We start from the raw sequence: 18,718 nt of genomic DNA on the forward strand, positions 1-18,718 counted from the left end.
GTGGAGAAGACTTGAGAAGAACAGAGAATGAGAGAGGGAGGAATATTTATAGAATTCAACACGGCCAACGATTCGCCCCACTCTGACCCGACCCACACATATATTATTCAAATATTCTTATTTGCCTTATTTTACAATTTCTATTACAACTAAATACAAACTCAATGCTTTCAGGAAACAGATTTTCGTATATAAGAGCATCCACAACGACGAGCAGGACGGCGTCCGTCCGTCCCTGCCAGCGAGCAGGTGACGTGGCAGGCGCTGATTTGCCAACGGCATAGACGTTGGCAATTTGATTTTTTTTAAAAAAAATCGGTTTTTAATTAAAAAAACTGATTAAAAAAATTCCCACTTCCCAAAAAAATTATATCCGTTTTCTATCCACTTTTAATTTTTTTTTCATTTTATCCCCAAAAAATACACATTTTCATCTATAAATACCCCCACTTTCATACTCAAAAATTTACACCACACTACACAATTCTCATCTACATTTTCTCATTTCCATTCTCATCTACATTCTCTCATTTCCATTCTCAATCTTTCTTCCACTCCTACAACATAACAATGTTCGGCCACGGCGATCACCCCCCGGACTCCCACGGTTGGAACCCCGATTGGTTCGGTTCACAACTGTTTCCTAGTCCGGAAACGGAATATTCGGCCCCTCCACAAACCCAAAGTTCGGGAGTTCCGGGTGGCTGCGGCCTTACCCGATCGACAACCAAGATGCCCACGAAGGGCTATACGGGTGGACACCCGAGCCTAGAGAGAGGTCGAGCGGCCCCTCCCAAACTCCGACTCCTCCTATTCGCGGTGTCCGCACACCGTACACTCCGGCAGAGATGGAGCAATTGTTCAAGGCGTTCTTGTCAATCTCCGAAGATCCGGAGGTTGGCACGAACCAATCCGGCGATCATTATTGGTGGCACATCTGTCGCCGGTACAATGAAAACCGGCCGGCGGGAACAATCGAGCACAACGAGAGTATGGTGCTCAACGCCATATACAGAGCCAACGAAGAAATCCAAAAGTTCCAGGGGTATTACCTCTAGGAAGAGCGGCCGGAGCGAGGTCGACATCATCAGTTCCGCCTTGTCAACCTACCAATCCATGAACTACAAGCAGTTCAAGTACCTCAACATTTGGCAGGAGACGCGGTCGCATCCGAAGTATAGGGGAGGCGTAACATCCTCCTCTAGCGGCTCCTCCAAACGGTCAAGGTCGGTATCTCTATCCGACGTCGGCTCCGAAGACGTGGCTAGCTAATTTGCCGGAGCTAACATGGGTAGCACCGCCGCCGGCCCGAGCGGTTCCCAACGCCGACCGCAAGGAAGGAAGAAGGCGGCGGCCAACCGCCGTCGCTCCGCGACTCCATCCGGCGATGCTGCCGAACCCGCTCCCGTTCCCGTTCCCTATGCGCCACCTCCACCTCCACCAACTCGTTGTGGGCAATTTTGGCCCAACTCAATATGGTCGATAGGTCAACTATGACCTCCGCGCAACTTCGATCGCATGAGGCCATGATATTGGGTCTCCAAAAACAATTGGGGGTAGTGCCGCCGGATGAATAGTCTTCCACGGGGGTATTTTTAGCCTTTAATTAAGTAATTTTTAATTTTTAGGAGTTTAATTATGTCATTTTTAATTTGTAGGAGTTTAATTATGTAATTTTTATTTTTTGGGATTTTAATTATGTAATTTTTATTTTTTAGGATTTTAATTATGTAATTTTTATTTTTTAGGATTTTAATTATGTAATTTTTATTTTATTTGTAATTTGTAATATTATTTCGGTTTTTTTAATGAATTTTAATATTATGAAAATGTTTTTATTTAAATTGAATAATAGAATGGTGGGACCCTTGTGCTCGTCCTTGCGGAAGAGCACGGCTGTGGGTGTTGTGCTCTTGCCTAAGAGGAGGCAGAAAAAGTGGGGTCGGGCCAACAACCGTGCTCGTTGGCAAGAGCACGGTTGTGGATGCTCTAAGTACGTGGGAATAAAATTAGTAATACGACCAAATTGTGGAAAGAGTAGACTAAAACTATGGGCAGTGGCAAATCCAGACCCCGAAAATGGCGGAGCGGAATTAAATATTTTAATAATAAAATGAATAATATTATATTAATAGTTAAGTAGCATAAGCTTTGTTAATAAAATATAAACATGCAATAGCTTGCAAATATGCATTATTCGTTTAAAAATATAAAATTATGGTAAATATTATATACATTCAAAATCATCATAAATATTATATACAAATGTGATATAAATAGAACACATAGAGAATAATTAAGCTGCATGTATCACAAATTATAAGTACATTAGGACCCAAAAACATTAAATTAGTAAAAGTTTAGAGTATTTAAAGGTATTATTTTGATAATAAGAAGAAATATGAATTGATAAAACAAAAAAGTAAAAAATGGAAAAAATATGTTCTTGTTGAGGGTTGAACCCTAGACCTCTTAGCTAAAAATCCAATAACCGAACCATTGGACTACTACATTTTATATGACATCTATTGAAAACAAATAGTTTTCTACACTCCACGAAAGGAGTAAAATATACAAATAGTTGAGTAGTGATATAGGGCAAGTGCCTATTAAAGGCATAACTAGAGAATAAATATCAGCCACAAGATCAAGAAATCAATGGCTGATATTAACCTATGTGATTTTTGAAATTGGAGGAGAAATTAGTTCACTATATTAAACATTTACTTCACTATAAGAAGGTGGGGGTATAATGGACATTTAACAAATAAAATTAGGGTAATGTTTGAATTACTCCCTCATTTGCTCAATTCATCTCCCGTCATTGCTCCTTTTCTCTTCTTCTCGAAATTTCAGATTTCTCACTCCGTCGCCGTCGCCGTCGCCGTCGCCTCATTCCGTTGTCAACATCCAGTTCTTTCATTCCATCGCCTCATTCCGTCTTCGAACAAATGGATTCAAATCAGAAAGATTTTTCAAAATGTAAGTTGTTCTACTGGTTTCTTCAACCGATTTAGATTTCTTGTTCCAATTTCTCTCATTCTGTAGTTAAACTCATTTTTATTAACATTTCTTCAACCGCATGTATGTGTTCGCATTTTGAAACGACTCTGAGATTTGGACGAAATAGAGTCAGTTTGAGAACGACTCTGAGATTTGAAACGACTCTGAGATTTGAGAACTCGATGTTGGAATTGTCGCTAACATGTCATGATTATGTGAATTTGAAAATTTAGATTTGTGATTTTTATGTTGATTAGTGGTAATTACTGGTATTTGATTACTTCTCTTTTTTATGTAGGTTTTGATCGAAAGAAAAAAAATGCATCCAAAGACTCCAATGGTAAGTAATTCCTATCTTATATTGCTCTGTTTTATATCATAGTGAAGTAAAAATATGCTTAGAGTGATGTATTTCATGGTTAGAGTGAAGTGCTTGTGATCCTGCTTATAGTGATCTACTCCCTCCGTCCCAGGCTACTCGCACTTTTCATTTTAGGCCGTAAATTTGGGATTGATTTTTTTGTGTAATTAAAAAAGAATTTTAGGTGTAATTAGACATCACTTAATAAAAGAGTTCTTAACTTAAACTAACATATTAATTAAATGCATTAATTCTAACTTAAATTATAAATAGTGTAAGGACTTTGTGACGAGCCGAAAAGCAAACGTGCGAGTAGCACGGGACAGAGGGAGTATTTTTTTTCATCACAATGAAGTAAAACATGCTTATATTGATGTATTCCATGATTAGAGTGAAGTTTCTGTAATCCTTGCTTATAGTGATCTATTTTTTTCATCTCATTGAAGTAAAACATGCTTAGAGTGATGTATTACATGGTTAAAGTGAAGTGTATGTGATCCTTGCTTATAGTGATCTATTTTTTTTTATCACAGTGAAGTAAAAACATGCTTAGAGTCATGTATTACATGGTTAGAGTGAAGTGTCTGTGATCCTTGCTTATAGTGATCTATTTTTATTCATCTCAGTGAAGTAAAACATGTTTAGAGTGATACATTACATGGTTAAAGTGAATTGTTTGTGATCCTTGCTTATAGTGATCTATTTTTTCATATCAGTAAAGTAAAAACATGCTTAGAATGATGTATTCCATGGCTAGAGTGAAGTGTTTGTGATCCTTACTTATAGTGATCTATTTTTTCATATCAGTGAAGTAAAAACATTCTTAGAGTGATGTATTTAATGGTTAGAGTGAAGTGTTTGTGATCCTTGCTTATAGTGATCTACTTTTTTCATCTCAGTGAAGTAAAATGTGCTTAGAGTGAAGTATTCCATGCTAAGATTATACTTCACTCTAAGCATGCAGAATATACTTCACTATATGCACAATATACGTCACTGTACTGTCAATATACTTCACTTATATGGAAAAAACAGTACACTATTATCAATATTTACTTCACTATAAAGCATATCAATTATAATGTTGGACTTGTAAGCAGTAACACGAACACATATAAAAGTGAACTTATTCGCACTTGAGGTTAACACAAAAATCAAGTTTGCATTGAGATAAAAATCACTCAAAAGTATAATAAAATGAGTCATTAGTGCTCTAAAAAGGCTACAAAGTGAACTATTTCTGTCCAAATCCTCACTGCCTCTGATTTGCCTTCTCATTAACCTTCTTGTAGTTCCTAGAATCATGGTATCCAATCTCATGACAGTTTCGACCTGGTTTCATTGCTAACTTCATTGCTGACTCTTTCTTCGATTTCTTCCTACTTCCACTTCCATTTGTACTGACAATATCAGGAGGATAAACTTCAATAAAGTTCGGAACTTGTGAGCCATAGAAGTTCTCAATCAATGCACTCTTCTCTGTCGAAGATAGAACAACACCATCTCCGAGAAGCTGCTTCTTACCTTCTTCAATAATTGCAGCAAATGCATTGATTTGATCAATGTTCCCTTAAATACTCTGTGTTGTTTCAATGAATAATGCATACAAGTTTTTAAATGCAATCTTCTTCTCGTCCACAACAAGGTGTGTTTCTTGATCATCACAAAAACCTCCATGTATTGGCTTCACAAACTGTGACTTCAACCATCTCCCTCCACGCAACATCTCGGGTATCAACTTAACAAACTTATATTTCAACACACAAAATATATGACTACACAATAGACCAAGTCTCTCAAACTTTTTACATCCACACAAATAGGTGTCATCACCAATGGAGTAAGTCATTGTCCATGAGTTTGAATCCTTGTCATTTATGTTATATACTTCAATCTCTCTATTGGTAGACACTCCTAGAGTTGCACAAGACAAAGAGAAACATGCATAAACTATCTCTTCTTGAATTTCATTATAATCACTACCACTATATATTGTTGATGCATGTTTCTCGATTTCCAATTCTGTTCGCAAAATAGGCACTTTTGTTGAATCATAGTATTCAAGCTTTGCGCTATTACTTCTTTGAGCCTCCAAAGCATGGTTATAGTTCATATAAAATAGCATAAGGTTAGCCTGAGACTTTGAGTACATTTTAAAGAAGCTATTATGTGATTCAGACAAAGAAGTTGTCTTTATCAATGAACTCATCGAAAAATCACGGAAAAAGGCTGGAACCCAAAACTTTCTGGATGCAAACATTGATGAAAACCAGTCATTATTAGCCAGCCCATATCTTTCAATTATAGCATGCCAAGATTCTTCAAATGCATCAGGTTCTATCAACTCCGACCAAACACATGCATTCAATTCCTTCTTTAGTTCTTCACTACCAAGCATGTTCTTTGGCAATTTGTCAGCAACTTTATTCATAGTGTGCCACATACACCACCGGTGTCTCGTATTGACAAGGACCTCCTCAATAACAACTTTCATTCCCAAGTCTTGGTCGGTTACGATCAGTTTGGGAGCCACGCCCATACACTTTACAAATTGGTTAAATAACCATGAAAAGGAATTGGCATTTTCCTTGGACAAAAGGCCAGTAGCAAATGTCACAGGGCGACCATGATTATCCTTGCCCGTAAAAGGAGCAAATATCATACAACACCTACATATTAAAATCACTATAAGGCATGCAGAATATACTTCACTATATGAACAATATACGCCACTGAAATGAAAAAACAGTACACTATAATGCATGCTCAATATACATCACTGTAAGCATATACTAAGTTCACTAAATGTTCAATATACTTCACTAAATGAATAAAAATAGTACATTGTAAGGCATGCTCAGTATACTTCACTGAATGTTCAATAAAAATGAAAAAATAATACACTATAAGCATGCAGAAATATACATCACTGTAATGCACAATATATATCACTATATGCTTAATATACTTCACTGAAATGAAGAAAAAACAGTACATAAGGCATGTTTAATACTGTAAGCATATTGTAGTCCACTAATTGCTCAATATACTTCACTGAAATGAAAAACAATTCACTATAAGAATGCAGAATTATACATCACTGTAATCATACACTAGTTCACTATATGAACAATATACATCACTATATGCTCAATATACTTCACTGAAGTGAAAAATAGTAATTAGTGCGCACATACCTATTTGTTGAGTATGTCGTATCAAAAGAAACAATATCACCATACAAATGATAGTTTCTCTTGGCAATTGGATCACACCAAAGCAAACGTGTCAGTCTATCTTTTGAGTTGACCTCAAATTCATATGTAAATGCACCACAAAGTTCCTTCTTCCTGCGCATTTCATTTAATAGCATTTGCGCATCAGCTCCTTCCACGTATGCTCTAAGGTCATGTCTGTAGTTGCGCACTTCTAAAACAGTACACCCTACATAATCTAATCCACCAAGCACTTCCTTAAGTAAGATAAAAACTTAAAGTTGGACTAATGTTTGCATTAGTGGAATCAAGGATGAATTTCTGATGGACTAAATCCAAATTGCGGTTCAACTTCATAAAATGCTTATGGCGTCCCTCAACCATCTCGTGATTATGTTCTTCAACGAAACTTTGTATAACATAACCAACACCCATAAAAAACTTCCAAGACACTTTAGCATTACAAAAGCACTTAATAGAAGAACGTTTGCGTTTCACCTCAGATTGTTCACTGCTTCTTTGCTTTGTACCTTCTCGGCTACACACCACGTAAATCCAAGTAATGACATCTTTTTCCTTTTTTGATCCCTTTTTATGGGTGTCAAACCCAACATATCGAGCATAATTGTTGTAGAAGTCCAATGCACGATCATGGGTCATGAAACTTTGTCCAATTTTTGGTTTCAAATCATTGGGGCATTTTGGTACGTAAACCACTGTAAGAAGAATATACTTCACTGTGAGCATATAATAGTTCACTAAATGCATAATATACTTCACTAATATGAAAAAATAGATCACTATAAGCAAGGATCACAAACACTTCACTCTAACCATGGAATACATCACTCTAAGCATGTTTTTACATAACTGTGATGAAAAAAACACAGATCACTATAAGCAAGGATCACAGACACTTCACTCTAACCATGGAATACATTACTCTAAGCATGTTTTTACTTCACTATGATGAAAAAAACAGATCACTATAAGCAAGGATCACAGACACTGTACTCTAATCATTGAATACATCACTCTAAGCATGTTTTTACTTCACTATGATGAAAAAACAGTGCACTATAAGAAGAATATACTTCACTGTGAGCATATAATAGTTCACTATATGCCTAATATACGTCACTGTAAGGATATAATAGTTCACTTTATGCTCAATATACTTCACTACAAACAATATTTACTTCACTATAAAGTATATTTAATACACGATAGTACATATTTACTCTCTATAAAGCATATTTACTACACTACAACGCATATTGAGCATATTTACTTCACTGTTCGTCACATATACTTCACTCTAACGTCTTTTCACATCATGCACAATCTAATCATGCTGAGCAACAACACTTAATTGATAATAATTGATAATTACCTTTAGATTTAGTTTCTCCTTTCTCTCCCGATGAAGAGGAATCATAATCGAAATAATCTTCCGATGAATGTATGGTAATTGAATCCATGTGATAAGGAATTGAATCCAAACCTCGCAATTTGACTGGGAAGCTGAATCCAAAGTCGCGATCAAACGTGAACGAATTCGGAAGAAATCACCGCTTGAATTCGGAAGAAATCGATGCTTGAATTTGGTAGAAATCGCGCTTTGAATTTGGGAGAGTGTTGAATTCACGTTGATATATTGCGCTGAATTCACGTTGGTATATTGAATTCCGAAAATGCCCTTGGGCTATTATTTTTAACAAAAATCTGAAAATTTGTTTAACCTATAAGATTAAATTGGAGTAACAAGATGTGTGACTGAGATTTATTCTCTAGTTATACACTTAAAATTAGTTAGACCTTGATCACTCCTCTAGTTCTTGAACTTTGCATTTTACACGTTGATGGTCTATATATTTTAAAAATATCCTGATAAGTTCATAGACTTAGGTATAATTACATCTGCAGTACTTTTTCACTATTCATCCCAAATTTCCACTACAAATACCCCTAAAGTATGGAGGGTATTTTTGAACTTTTATAAAAATGAAATATCTGGGTACTGAGTATGATATGATATCTATCTCTCTCTAGTAATGGCTATAATATTTTCTTCTAGTTTGAGTGCTTGAAATTATATTTTTCACTTTATTTTTTCAATCACTCTATATAAAATCTTCTTTCTTTCTCTTTCTCTTTCTCTTCCTCTTTCTCTTTCTCTTTCTCTTTCTCTTAACCTTTTAAAGAGTAAAAAATTAAAATTAAATATACTATGAAATTATTAAATATATTAATTATAAAAATTAAGATTATAAATGTCATTATCAAAATGACTTTTATCTTAATTTAATTTGATTGTGATTCGATTAATTTTGTAATATAAATTATAAATTTAATTATCAAAATGACTTTTCAATTTATTTGTACTTTTTTGATAAATTAATTATTCGTCGAATACTGCACGACTTTCATATTCTTATATGTGTATAGTTTTTGAATAATTTTTTTATTATATTTTTCATGTTTACCTTCTTTATTACTTGTTATATGATTTTTTTATAATTAAGATCCATGTATTTTGTTTTTAACTATTTCGTTTAGTGACAAGTTATTTAAATAATTAAAATTTTAACTTTTAATTTAAAACAAAAAAATCGAATAACAATCAAAATTAAATTTAGCTACAAGTTATTTTTAATGATAAGTTCATAATTTTAACTTTTATAACTAATATATTTAAGAATTTTATAATATTTTTATTTTAATTTTTTACTTTCTAAATTTTAGAGAAAGAGAATTTGATAGAAAAAGATTGAAAAAGTGAAGTGAATAATATCATTTGTGACATTTAAATTATTAGAAAATATCATACTCAATATTAAAGAGAGATAGAGAAATTATCATTTTCAGTAACCAGAAATCTTACTTTATGAAAGTCCAAAAATGTCATACATGCCTTAGGGGCATTTTCAGTGAAAAATCAGGATGAATAGTGAAAAAATATCATGAATGTAACTACACCTTAGTCCCATGGACTTACCATGATATTTTTTAAGTTCAGCAACTATTGTCATGTAAAACGCAAAGTTCAGGGAGTCCAGAGTCTTTGTCCTAGCGGCAAGGAGCTTAGACATTATTGCATGAGGTGCTGAGTTCAAGCCCTCTTGACATCAGTTGTATTTTCCTCCTATCTATAGTATATGAGTTTATTTGTAATTTCCTCCTTTATATAGAAGTTCATTTTTAGAAGAAAAAAAAAACACAAAGTTCAGGGACCACTTGTGTTGTTCACTCTAAATAAAATTAAGAACTAGTAAGAAATTATAGGGAAATTGATGAGGTTTGCAGCGGAATAATAAATAAATAATAAATAAGAGAATTACATATATTTAGCATATAATTTAGAAAAATTCTAGTTGCACAATTATCACATGTATCATGCTCATAACTTGAATTAAAACATACTTTTATTAATTGAAACCTAAAACATACTTTTATACGGATGTGATTTAATACCTTCTTGATTCTCCAAAGAATCGCAGATAGCTCACTACTAGACCACGGATCTTCTGACTGATTCACGAACTATATTTCGATATCAGTGTGGGCTGATCTTATCAAAATATATATGACTTGGATTAAGGAGAGACAAAACTCCCACACAGAGTAGGAGAAGAAATCAGCACCTCTTTTGAGATAAGAGGGGTGATGCATTATTTATTAGCACTAAAAATACTTGCAATTATACAAGGTAGATCTAGTATAACTAAATGTCAGTACCGGGATATCGAACACAAGGAATAAGATTGCAACTGTCTATTATATACTAAGCGTCATATACTATCTAGACACACGAGATTTTTGGATTTGGATTTATAAAGTAGATATAAATAAATAAACAAATAACAGAAAATATAATAATAAATAATACTACAAAGCAGGCTAAGAAATGTAGAATTTTAGGAACCACAATCAAAAGCTAATATCCAATTGACTTTCTTGAATAACAGTCTCTAGAGTTACTAAGCTATCACACATGTAAAACTAGGGGTGGCAAATCCTGCGTGCTGTGTCGTTATCGTGTCGACACGATAACGACACGACACGATAACAACAAACACGAACACGGTCCATTAAGAAAACTCCAAACACGAACACGAACACGACCCGCTACCCTCAGACACGAACACGACGCGAACCACTTCGGGTCAACACGATACGATAACAACACATATATGACACGACACAATAATGACACTATAATAATACGAAAAATGAAAAATCTATTTTCACGCTAATACTAAGTGCTCCTTTAGACTAAACCTAATTTAAATTTTAAAATAAATAAAATAATAATAATAATATTTTAATATATTAATATTATTTCTTAACGTGTAACACGAACATTACACGAAATTTTCGTGTCGTTATCGTGTCGACACAATAAGGACACGAACCCAATAAGCTTTGACATATATCCATTATTTTCGTGTGGGTTCGTGTCGTGTTATCGTGTCGCGCTAAAAATTGTCAGCCCTATGTAAAACTATATCTTCTCCCGAAGCATACAATTTGTAGATTGATACCTAGAACCGAAGTCACCTTCCTAGAACTGAGGTAACAACTCCTAAAGCTCCTAAGCTAATTTGCTTCATTCAAATGCTCAAATCACTCAATTTTATTGGCAAAGACGTCAATTTCTGGTCTTTCAAATTAAATTACTCGTCTCTCGATTATTGTAGTAGAATCCACATGCATTTATTAGATGGCCAATCAAACAAACATATAAGCACAAGAGAAATTGAAATAACTACAAGCAGAGACAGACCTATGTTTAATTAGGATGGGGCTAAAGCCCTTACTAAAATTATTTTTTAGGAGTACCATTTTTCTTTAATAAAAATTTAAAATTTATCCAATTTTAAAGCAAATTGTTACGTAAAAACCCTTATAAATAATCTAAAACACCTAAAAATATACTTAAAATAAAATTTAAAAATCACAACCCTTATCGTTATTAATTTCAGGTGTCCACCCCTGACTACGACCGCTAACAAGGACAAAAAGTTGAATAAATAACTTAAAATCATAGCATATTTACCAAAAATTCCACAAAAGATGTTTACTACTCATAGACAAGTAAAAACAACAATTAAAGTACTAAACATGAAGTAAAACAAAACAAAACAAAACCTAAGGTTGAATTATGCAGTCTTCAGTCTTCTCTTGCTTGCATCTGTAGAGCTCTGCTCCAATGAAGATGGAAGAATAATATGTGGAATATGGGATGGAAGAAGTATAGAGAGGGAGAGGATTGGAAGCTCTGAGATAAATATTACTCCTTCTGTCCCACAAGAATATGCACTCTTACCTTTTTAGTCCGTTCCACAAAATTATGCACTTTTCAATTTTCGAAAGTCTTTTCTCTCTATGGGGTGGGATCCAATCTCCACTAACAATACTTTATTTATCTTTTGTCTCAACTTCTCTCTTACTTTACCAATTTTACATTAAAACCCGTGCCGAACCCAAAGTGCATATTCTTTGGGGATGATATATAGCTTGAAAAAAGATTTAGAATTGGTAGAAAGTATCCTCCAAGCAATGGAAAAGATGGTCAATTCGAGCCCTTCAATTAATAGGAGAGATTGGTATCACAAGGCAACAATTTCTTTCCTTCTTTGAATTTCCGCCAGCTTTTGACGGCACTGCGCAATGTTCGTAAAATGGCCATAACTTTCTCCACAACACTTCGATTTAGATGTTCAAGATACCCACCCGAAGCTCTTTCGAAGAAGAAGAGAATGGTATGTAGCCACTGGTTGGATTTCAAACTCTCTGCAAGAATGGGCTCGAACAGAGGCTGCTGCACCTTGACACTTTTACACATTTTTTCTGTCTTTTTCTATCATTTATCAACAAATACGTGAAAATACCAAAAATGTATAACATATGAAATTTAAGAACATGATTTGCATGATTGAAATTTAAGACAAGCCAAATCTAGACCTTAAAAACATGCAAAACCCGTGTTTATCAAGGGGGACGAATATTCTAAGTATTAGGCTTATGTTTTTTCTCCTTTATTCTCCTATTTATATTAAGTTACACATTGGGCTCAGTCAAGGATCTATGGAGGTTTGGATGCAGACTCCCCCCTCCCCCCAATTAGCTATTATCTAATTCAATTGAACCCCAATTTACTTTAAGCTTTCATTGTACTATTATTATCAGCCACTACAGTCATAATGTTGATCTACCTCCAAATCCGAAATTACAAGTAATCCGAGTTTCCATATTTAAATAGTTATTTCCCGCGCTAAAAATATAAATGTCCATTAATTAATTAATGTCTGCTATGGACTTAATTCATTAATATCTTGTCAATTTCAAGAGTGGACTCGGGAAAAAACGTTTATTTATTATTCATGTAATAGTTTAATTCCAACTAGCTAGGTTCCGAATAATAAAACAATGTTTCGAGCTCCTCTTGAGGACATTATCAAACCAGACTCACCAGCCGCGTGTTTCAATATAATAGAAATCCTAGCACCGCTAGATATTAATTATCATTACCCAATATATCAGGATTATTCGGTTGCGAAAAACCTGCACCATTTTGATAAGACAAAATAATGCATAATCGATATATATGCTCAATGCTAAATATATTTATTAAGACCTCGTCTTTCAGTAGATAGCATAAAGAGTTGTCTTTCTTATAGATCCATTCAGAGGTATACCACACTAATGTCATCTTATTTCAGTAAGGCTTAGAAATATGCGGACTGATATTGCAAACTTTCACGATAGGTAGTCAAAGCCTATCTGGGTTGTGAAATACTGTTTTTCCTTTGTTCAAAACTGACTGTGTTACCTTAAATTGGATGACGCCCACAACCGGTCTGCTGAAACAAAGACTTGGACATGTTTTCTTTCTTATACATTTAAATATATTAATTAAATGTAAAAAGATAACACCATTATGATAAAATAATCTGTTTTATTCCTTGAAAAATAAAATAACAGTTTTTACAATATTTAAACACTCTAAAAGTTGATTTAAAGTCTACAAAACTCTAACATAAATGATATGCTATGTACCTTATGTGAGCATTGATCTTGAGCTTCACTCTCGTTATATACACTAGAGCGTTATTGACATTTTTAATTTTACAAATTTCATAAAAAATTGATCTGCTTTCTTTTTAATTTTAAATAAGTTAATAAAATAAAAAATCAAAATTCCAACATTTTTTAAATTTGAAAAATTGAAAATGTCAATAACATTTTTTAATGTGTAGGATCAAATTAAATATATAAAACAAAACAAATGAAGTTAGACGTGCATGAAACGTGAGTGGTTCTTATGGTTGTAGCTCATATAAGATGTGTAACATATCTTTCCCGAAAATTACGTGCACGAATAATTATTGATTGAGTTTATCAAGCATGGTAATTTTTTTTAAAAAAATTATTGAGATAGTTTCATTAAAATATGAGATAAAATATATTCTCTCAGTCCCAATTAAATTGGGTCATTTATTTTGGACACGGAGATTAATAAGTTGTATTGAATGATTTATATGATAATAACATAAAATAAGAGGGAGGAAAAAAGTAGGAGGGATAAGAGAAAGTAAAGTAGATGATGTAATAAAGTAAGAGTAATTAGATATTTTGTTTTTTTATCAAAAATCATAATAATTCAACTTTGTTGGGACGTCGCAAAAAGGAATATTGACTCAACCTAGTTGGGACGGAAAAAGTAGTAAATTATTATATGTTATTACTACCTCTATCCATTAAAAGTAGTCAAAGTTATAAATGATAAAAGTATTATTAGTGGATCGTGATGCCCACATTATTAGTAATGTTAGTAAAGTTTAAATTTTTCTATTTTTAAAATTTGTCTAATTTTAATGAACAGTCTATGGTAAAGGTATTTTATTTTTATTTTTATGAAGGTAGTACTGATTTAGTTAAAATAAATGTGATGTATTCATTTCTAATTAGAATATGTAATTTATGATTTTTTTTATTTCTATTACTCCCTCCCATCAGTTAGGGGTGGGCATTCGGGTTTCGGTTCGGTTTTTCGCCCAAACCAAACCGAACCCGAAAAACCGAATTTAGGCTAAAATTGAAATCGAACCGAAACCGAAAACTGAAAAACGAACTTAAACAACCGAATTAAACCGAAAAACCGAAATTATATAAAAAACTGAAAAATCAAAATACCTAAAATCGAAAAATCTAAACCGAAATTCGGGGAAAAAATAGAATAGAATTACAGACAAGTATTTAGGCTACAATAACAATGTCAACTAAAATAAAGTTTTACTCCTCAAAAAATTATAAACATTCAAGTCTTCAATGCTTCCAGCTTCTATGTTTCGACAACTAATTGAGATTTCACTACAAGTCTTCAATCTTCAATAACTTAAAAGTTTCAATTACATTCTTGCTCATATTTCCAAGTACGAAGGGAGGAACTTTGGCCCAATCCTTTGTCCATAGTTGAATATGAAAAATAAAATAATCTCATAAGTAATTGATAATGAGATGGAGAATTCATGAATTTCCAAGAAAATAGTAATAAAGACTAAAGGGCAGAGGGGAAAAATTTTAAAACATGGGCAATGGACGGCAGATCTGAATTGATTAGTACAATCATAATTCTAAATTTCACCAGATCTGAATTGATTAGTTCAATCATAATTCTCAATTTCATCATATGAATGCAGCTTCCCTAATTACATATCTGATTAATATTTCAGATACTCATTTTCAAACATCAAAGTAGAGTTGAGCAAATTAAACAAATTCAACAATTTAATCATTTGTAAATAAATATTAACTTACACATTAATGTGTAAATACAAGAACTTTGGACTTATTTTAAATTTGCACAGAGGAGGTGTGAAGAAATACACAAACTTAAATAAAAAAATCCAAGTACAATCTCTTAACAAATTAAACAGGAATTAAAGAGGTGAGAGGAGTTTTTACCTTCTTATGGAAGAAGGCGTGGATGGCGGGCGGAGGCGACCGCTAGGGTGACGGGCTTGAGCACGGGCTGCAAGGCTGGAGGGGACGGGCTGCACGGCTGGAGGGCGGAGGCGGCGGGATGGGTAGAGATAGGAGAAGGGTTGAAGGCTTGCTAGCTTGGAGAGGAGAATGGAGGAAGGAAGAAATCTTCTAGAGTTCTAGGGTTAACCGAACCGAATTGTCAATTTTCGGTTTGGTTCGCTACGGATATTCGGTTTTCGGTTTTTTTGCTCACCCCTACCATTCGTCTATGAAATATTGTCCAAGCGTAACTCGGCGTGAGTTTTAAGAAATGTGAATTGAAAAAGTTATTGGAATAAGGGTCCATATTAATATACTACCTGCGTATTTTAAAAATAGAAACCTTTAAAACAGCACGAGTTTTAATGCACAATTGGTAAATTATGAGAGAGGAAGATAAATATTGGTCAAGTAAGAGAGATGAAAATAAAAAGTAATGGAATTAATGTTAGTGGATTGTAGGGTCTACTTTATTATAGTTGTATGAGTGGTAAATAAATGAATGCATAGGGGCTATAGATTTCCTAAAATACGGAGGTAGTATTAGTTTTATAATAGAATGTGAGTATAAAAAGTTAGTGGAAAGTGTGGTCTATTTACCAAAAATTAGAAAAAAGAAAAGTGGACAATATTTCACGGACGGACCAAAATGGCAAAAATGGAAAATATTTCACGGACGGAGGAAGTATATAAGAAATCTTCCTATTTTATTCTCTCTCTACTTTAACTATTTAATAGTACTATTTTTTAAACACGTGAAAAAAAGAAATGACTCAACTATTTTTAAATAGATCAAGTATGTACTACCTTCGTCCCACATTAAGTGTCACATTTAGGCCATCCGCAACTCTATCTCTTATCCGTCTCTTAACCGTCTCATCTCTTCACTATTCATGGGCCCCACTGTACTTTTCATCCCATCTCTTAACTAAGAGACAACACCTGCAACCCTCCATCTCTTAACCGTCTCTTAACCATCTCATCCCTTAACTATTCATTCAATTTCATTTTTTATTTTTATTTCCAACAAATTCAATTAATAAAAACACACTTCATTAAATAAAATATAATAAAATTACAACTTAAAATTCTAAAAAAATTTAAAAAATACATAATTAAAATCCTAAAAAAATATTAAAAATACATAATTTAATTTCTTCCGCGCACTCTACTGGTTACCAAAGTTTGCCCAAATGTGCTCCATTATATCATCTTGGAGTTGGGCGTGGGCGGTAGAATCATGTGTCCTTGCCCGAATAGACAACCGATCTTGCATAGACGGACGCACTCCACTGCGAGGCGGACTACTTGCGGTAGAGCTTCCCGGGGTTTCAGGGTCGAACTAATTTCCCACCTCTGGTCCTTCGTCGGCGACAATCATGTTGTGCAAGATTATGCACGTATACATGATGTCAACCATATTCTCCATAAACCACGTACGAGTCGGGGCTTTGATAATGTTGAAGCGAGCTTGGAGAACCCCGAACGCTCTCGCCACATCCTTGCGAGCAGCCTCTTGCTTCTGCGCAAAAAGAGCATGTTTTTCGTTCACCGGCCTGTTGAACGTCTTCACGAAGATTGGCCACTTCGGGTAGATGCAGTCTGCAAGAAAGTACCTCATTTTATACTGTCGGTTGTTAGCGATGAAATTGATGGCGGCGCTTTACCATTCAAAACTTTGGTGAAGAGGTCGGATTGGTTGAACACGTTGACGTCTTTGTACGACCCGGGGACCCCGAAATACCCATCCCAAATCTATAGCCGGTAGTCGGCAACGGCCTCGAGTATAACGGTGGGGTGGGTGCCTTCGTGGCCGCTCGTATATGACCCTCTCCACGCCACAGGGCAATTCTTCCATTGCCAATGCATGCAATCGACACTACCAAGCATCCCGGGGAATCCGTGCACTTCTTCGTGAAGTCGGAGCAGAAACTGACAATTTGTCGTGCTTGGCCTCCGGAGAAATTCGTCAGTGAAGGCTACCCGGACGCCTTTGCAGAAGTTTATCAGACACATTCTCCTAGTGCTTTCCCCGATATGCAGGTATTCGTCGAACACATCCGCCGTTTGTCCAGTAGCAAGCTGACGGATTGCTGCAGTACATTTCTGCAGCGTCGTGTGACTGGGACGGTCAACAACGTCGAACGCTTTTTGGAAGAACTCTTCCCAGGCTGCCAACGTATTTGCGAGGTGCATAAATAGTCGTTTCCGCGGAAACGGCGACGGAAGTAGGTCTCTCCCCATACCGGGTTGTCACAAAAGTAGTCGCCCACCAACCTTGTTGCTGCTTCCTCCCGGTTATGATGGATGTAAGTCCGGGATCGCCTTGGAGGCGCCACAGCTTCCTCCTCCTCCCGACGTCGATCTTCTGCTAGCCATTTATGCGACGCATTTGCTCAAATGGATCCATAAATGATTTAAATTTAGGAGAAGAATAATGTTTTGAGATGAAAATTAGAAAGGAAATAGAGATGATTTGAGAAGAATAGACGTGTGTTTGTGTGTATAAATGAGAATGAAAGAGGAGTATTAATAAAATATAAAAAGAAAAATAAAAAAAATTACCGTTCAACGATAAAAAACAGTAACATTACTGTTATAAATTTTTAATTTTTTTTAAAAATAATTTTTTAAAAAAAGATTTATTGCGTCTGCGTGACGACGCCCACTCGCGGGCCGGCGAGTGGGCGTCACGCCTAGCGCCAGCGCGCGCCACGTGGTGCTGGCGGGTGGCGAGCTGTCGCGCGAGCCGTCCCTCCGGGACGAGACGCTCGGCGAGACGGGACCGGGACGGAAGGCTGCAACGCTGTCTCGCAGCCGTCTCGTCTCTCCGAGACGAGACCGAGACTCCCGCGAGATGCGTTGCGGATGCTCTTAGTGTGAGTGCGTATTTTAATAAATATAAATAAAAGTGGATTGAATAAGTTAGTGGACTATGAGTTCCACTTATATATATTAAAATGTGAGTAGAATTGGTTAGTGGAATATGAGGTATACTTACCATTTATAGTAAAAGTGAAATGTGACTTTTATTGTGGGACGGACCGAAATAGCAAAATGTGACACTTAATGTGGGACAGAGGTAGTAATTGAAATTCTATGCTAGAGA

At 35.0% G+C, this 18,718-nt stretch overlaps 1 protein-coding gene across 1 annotated transcript; it reads right to left on the minus strand.

Annotated features, from left to right (window-relative positions):
• Positions 1-4,616: 4,616 nt before the first annotated feature.
• LOC121781431 (protein FAR1-RELATED SEQUENCE 5-like) lies at positions 4,617-6,737 on the minus strand. Its single transcript, XM_042179169.1, has 3 exons — positions 6,562-6,737; positions 5,036-6,033; positions 4,617-4,933 (listed from the first exon to the last, which is right to left on the minus strand). Exons 1-3 carry the CDS (start codon positions 6,735-6,737, stop codon positions 4,617-4,619), a joined length of 1,491 nt encoding a protein of 496 aa, XP_042035103.1.
• Positions 6,738-18,718: the final 11,981 nt, after the last annotated feature.

The sequence above is a fragment of the Salvia splendens genome, chromosome 20, assembly GCF_004379255.2.
Source record: "Salvia splendens isolate huo1 chromosome 20, SspV2, whole genome shotgun sequence".
In the NCBI taxonomy this organism is placed as follows: Eukaryota; Viridiplantae; Streptophyta; class Magnoliopsida; order Lamiales; family Lamiaceae; genus Salvia; species Salvia splendens.

Excerpts from the sequence above, each read along its gene's own strand:
- LOC121781431 (XM_042179169.1), bottom strand. The coding sequence starts at position 6,737 with ATGCTATTAAATGAAATGCGCAGGAAGAAGGAACTTTGTGGTGCATTT. Across the intron at positions 6,034-6,561 it reads ACGACATACTCAACAAATAG|GTGTTGTATGATATTTGCTC; the intron begins GTATGTGCGCAC and ends TTTAATATGTAG. Across the intron at positions 4,934-5,035 it reads TGTGAAGCCAATACATGGAG|GGAACATTGATCAAATCAAT; the intron begins GTTTTTGTGATG and ends AGAGTATTTAAG.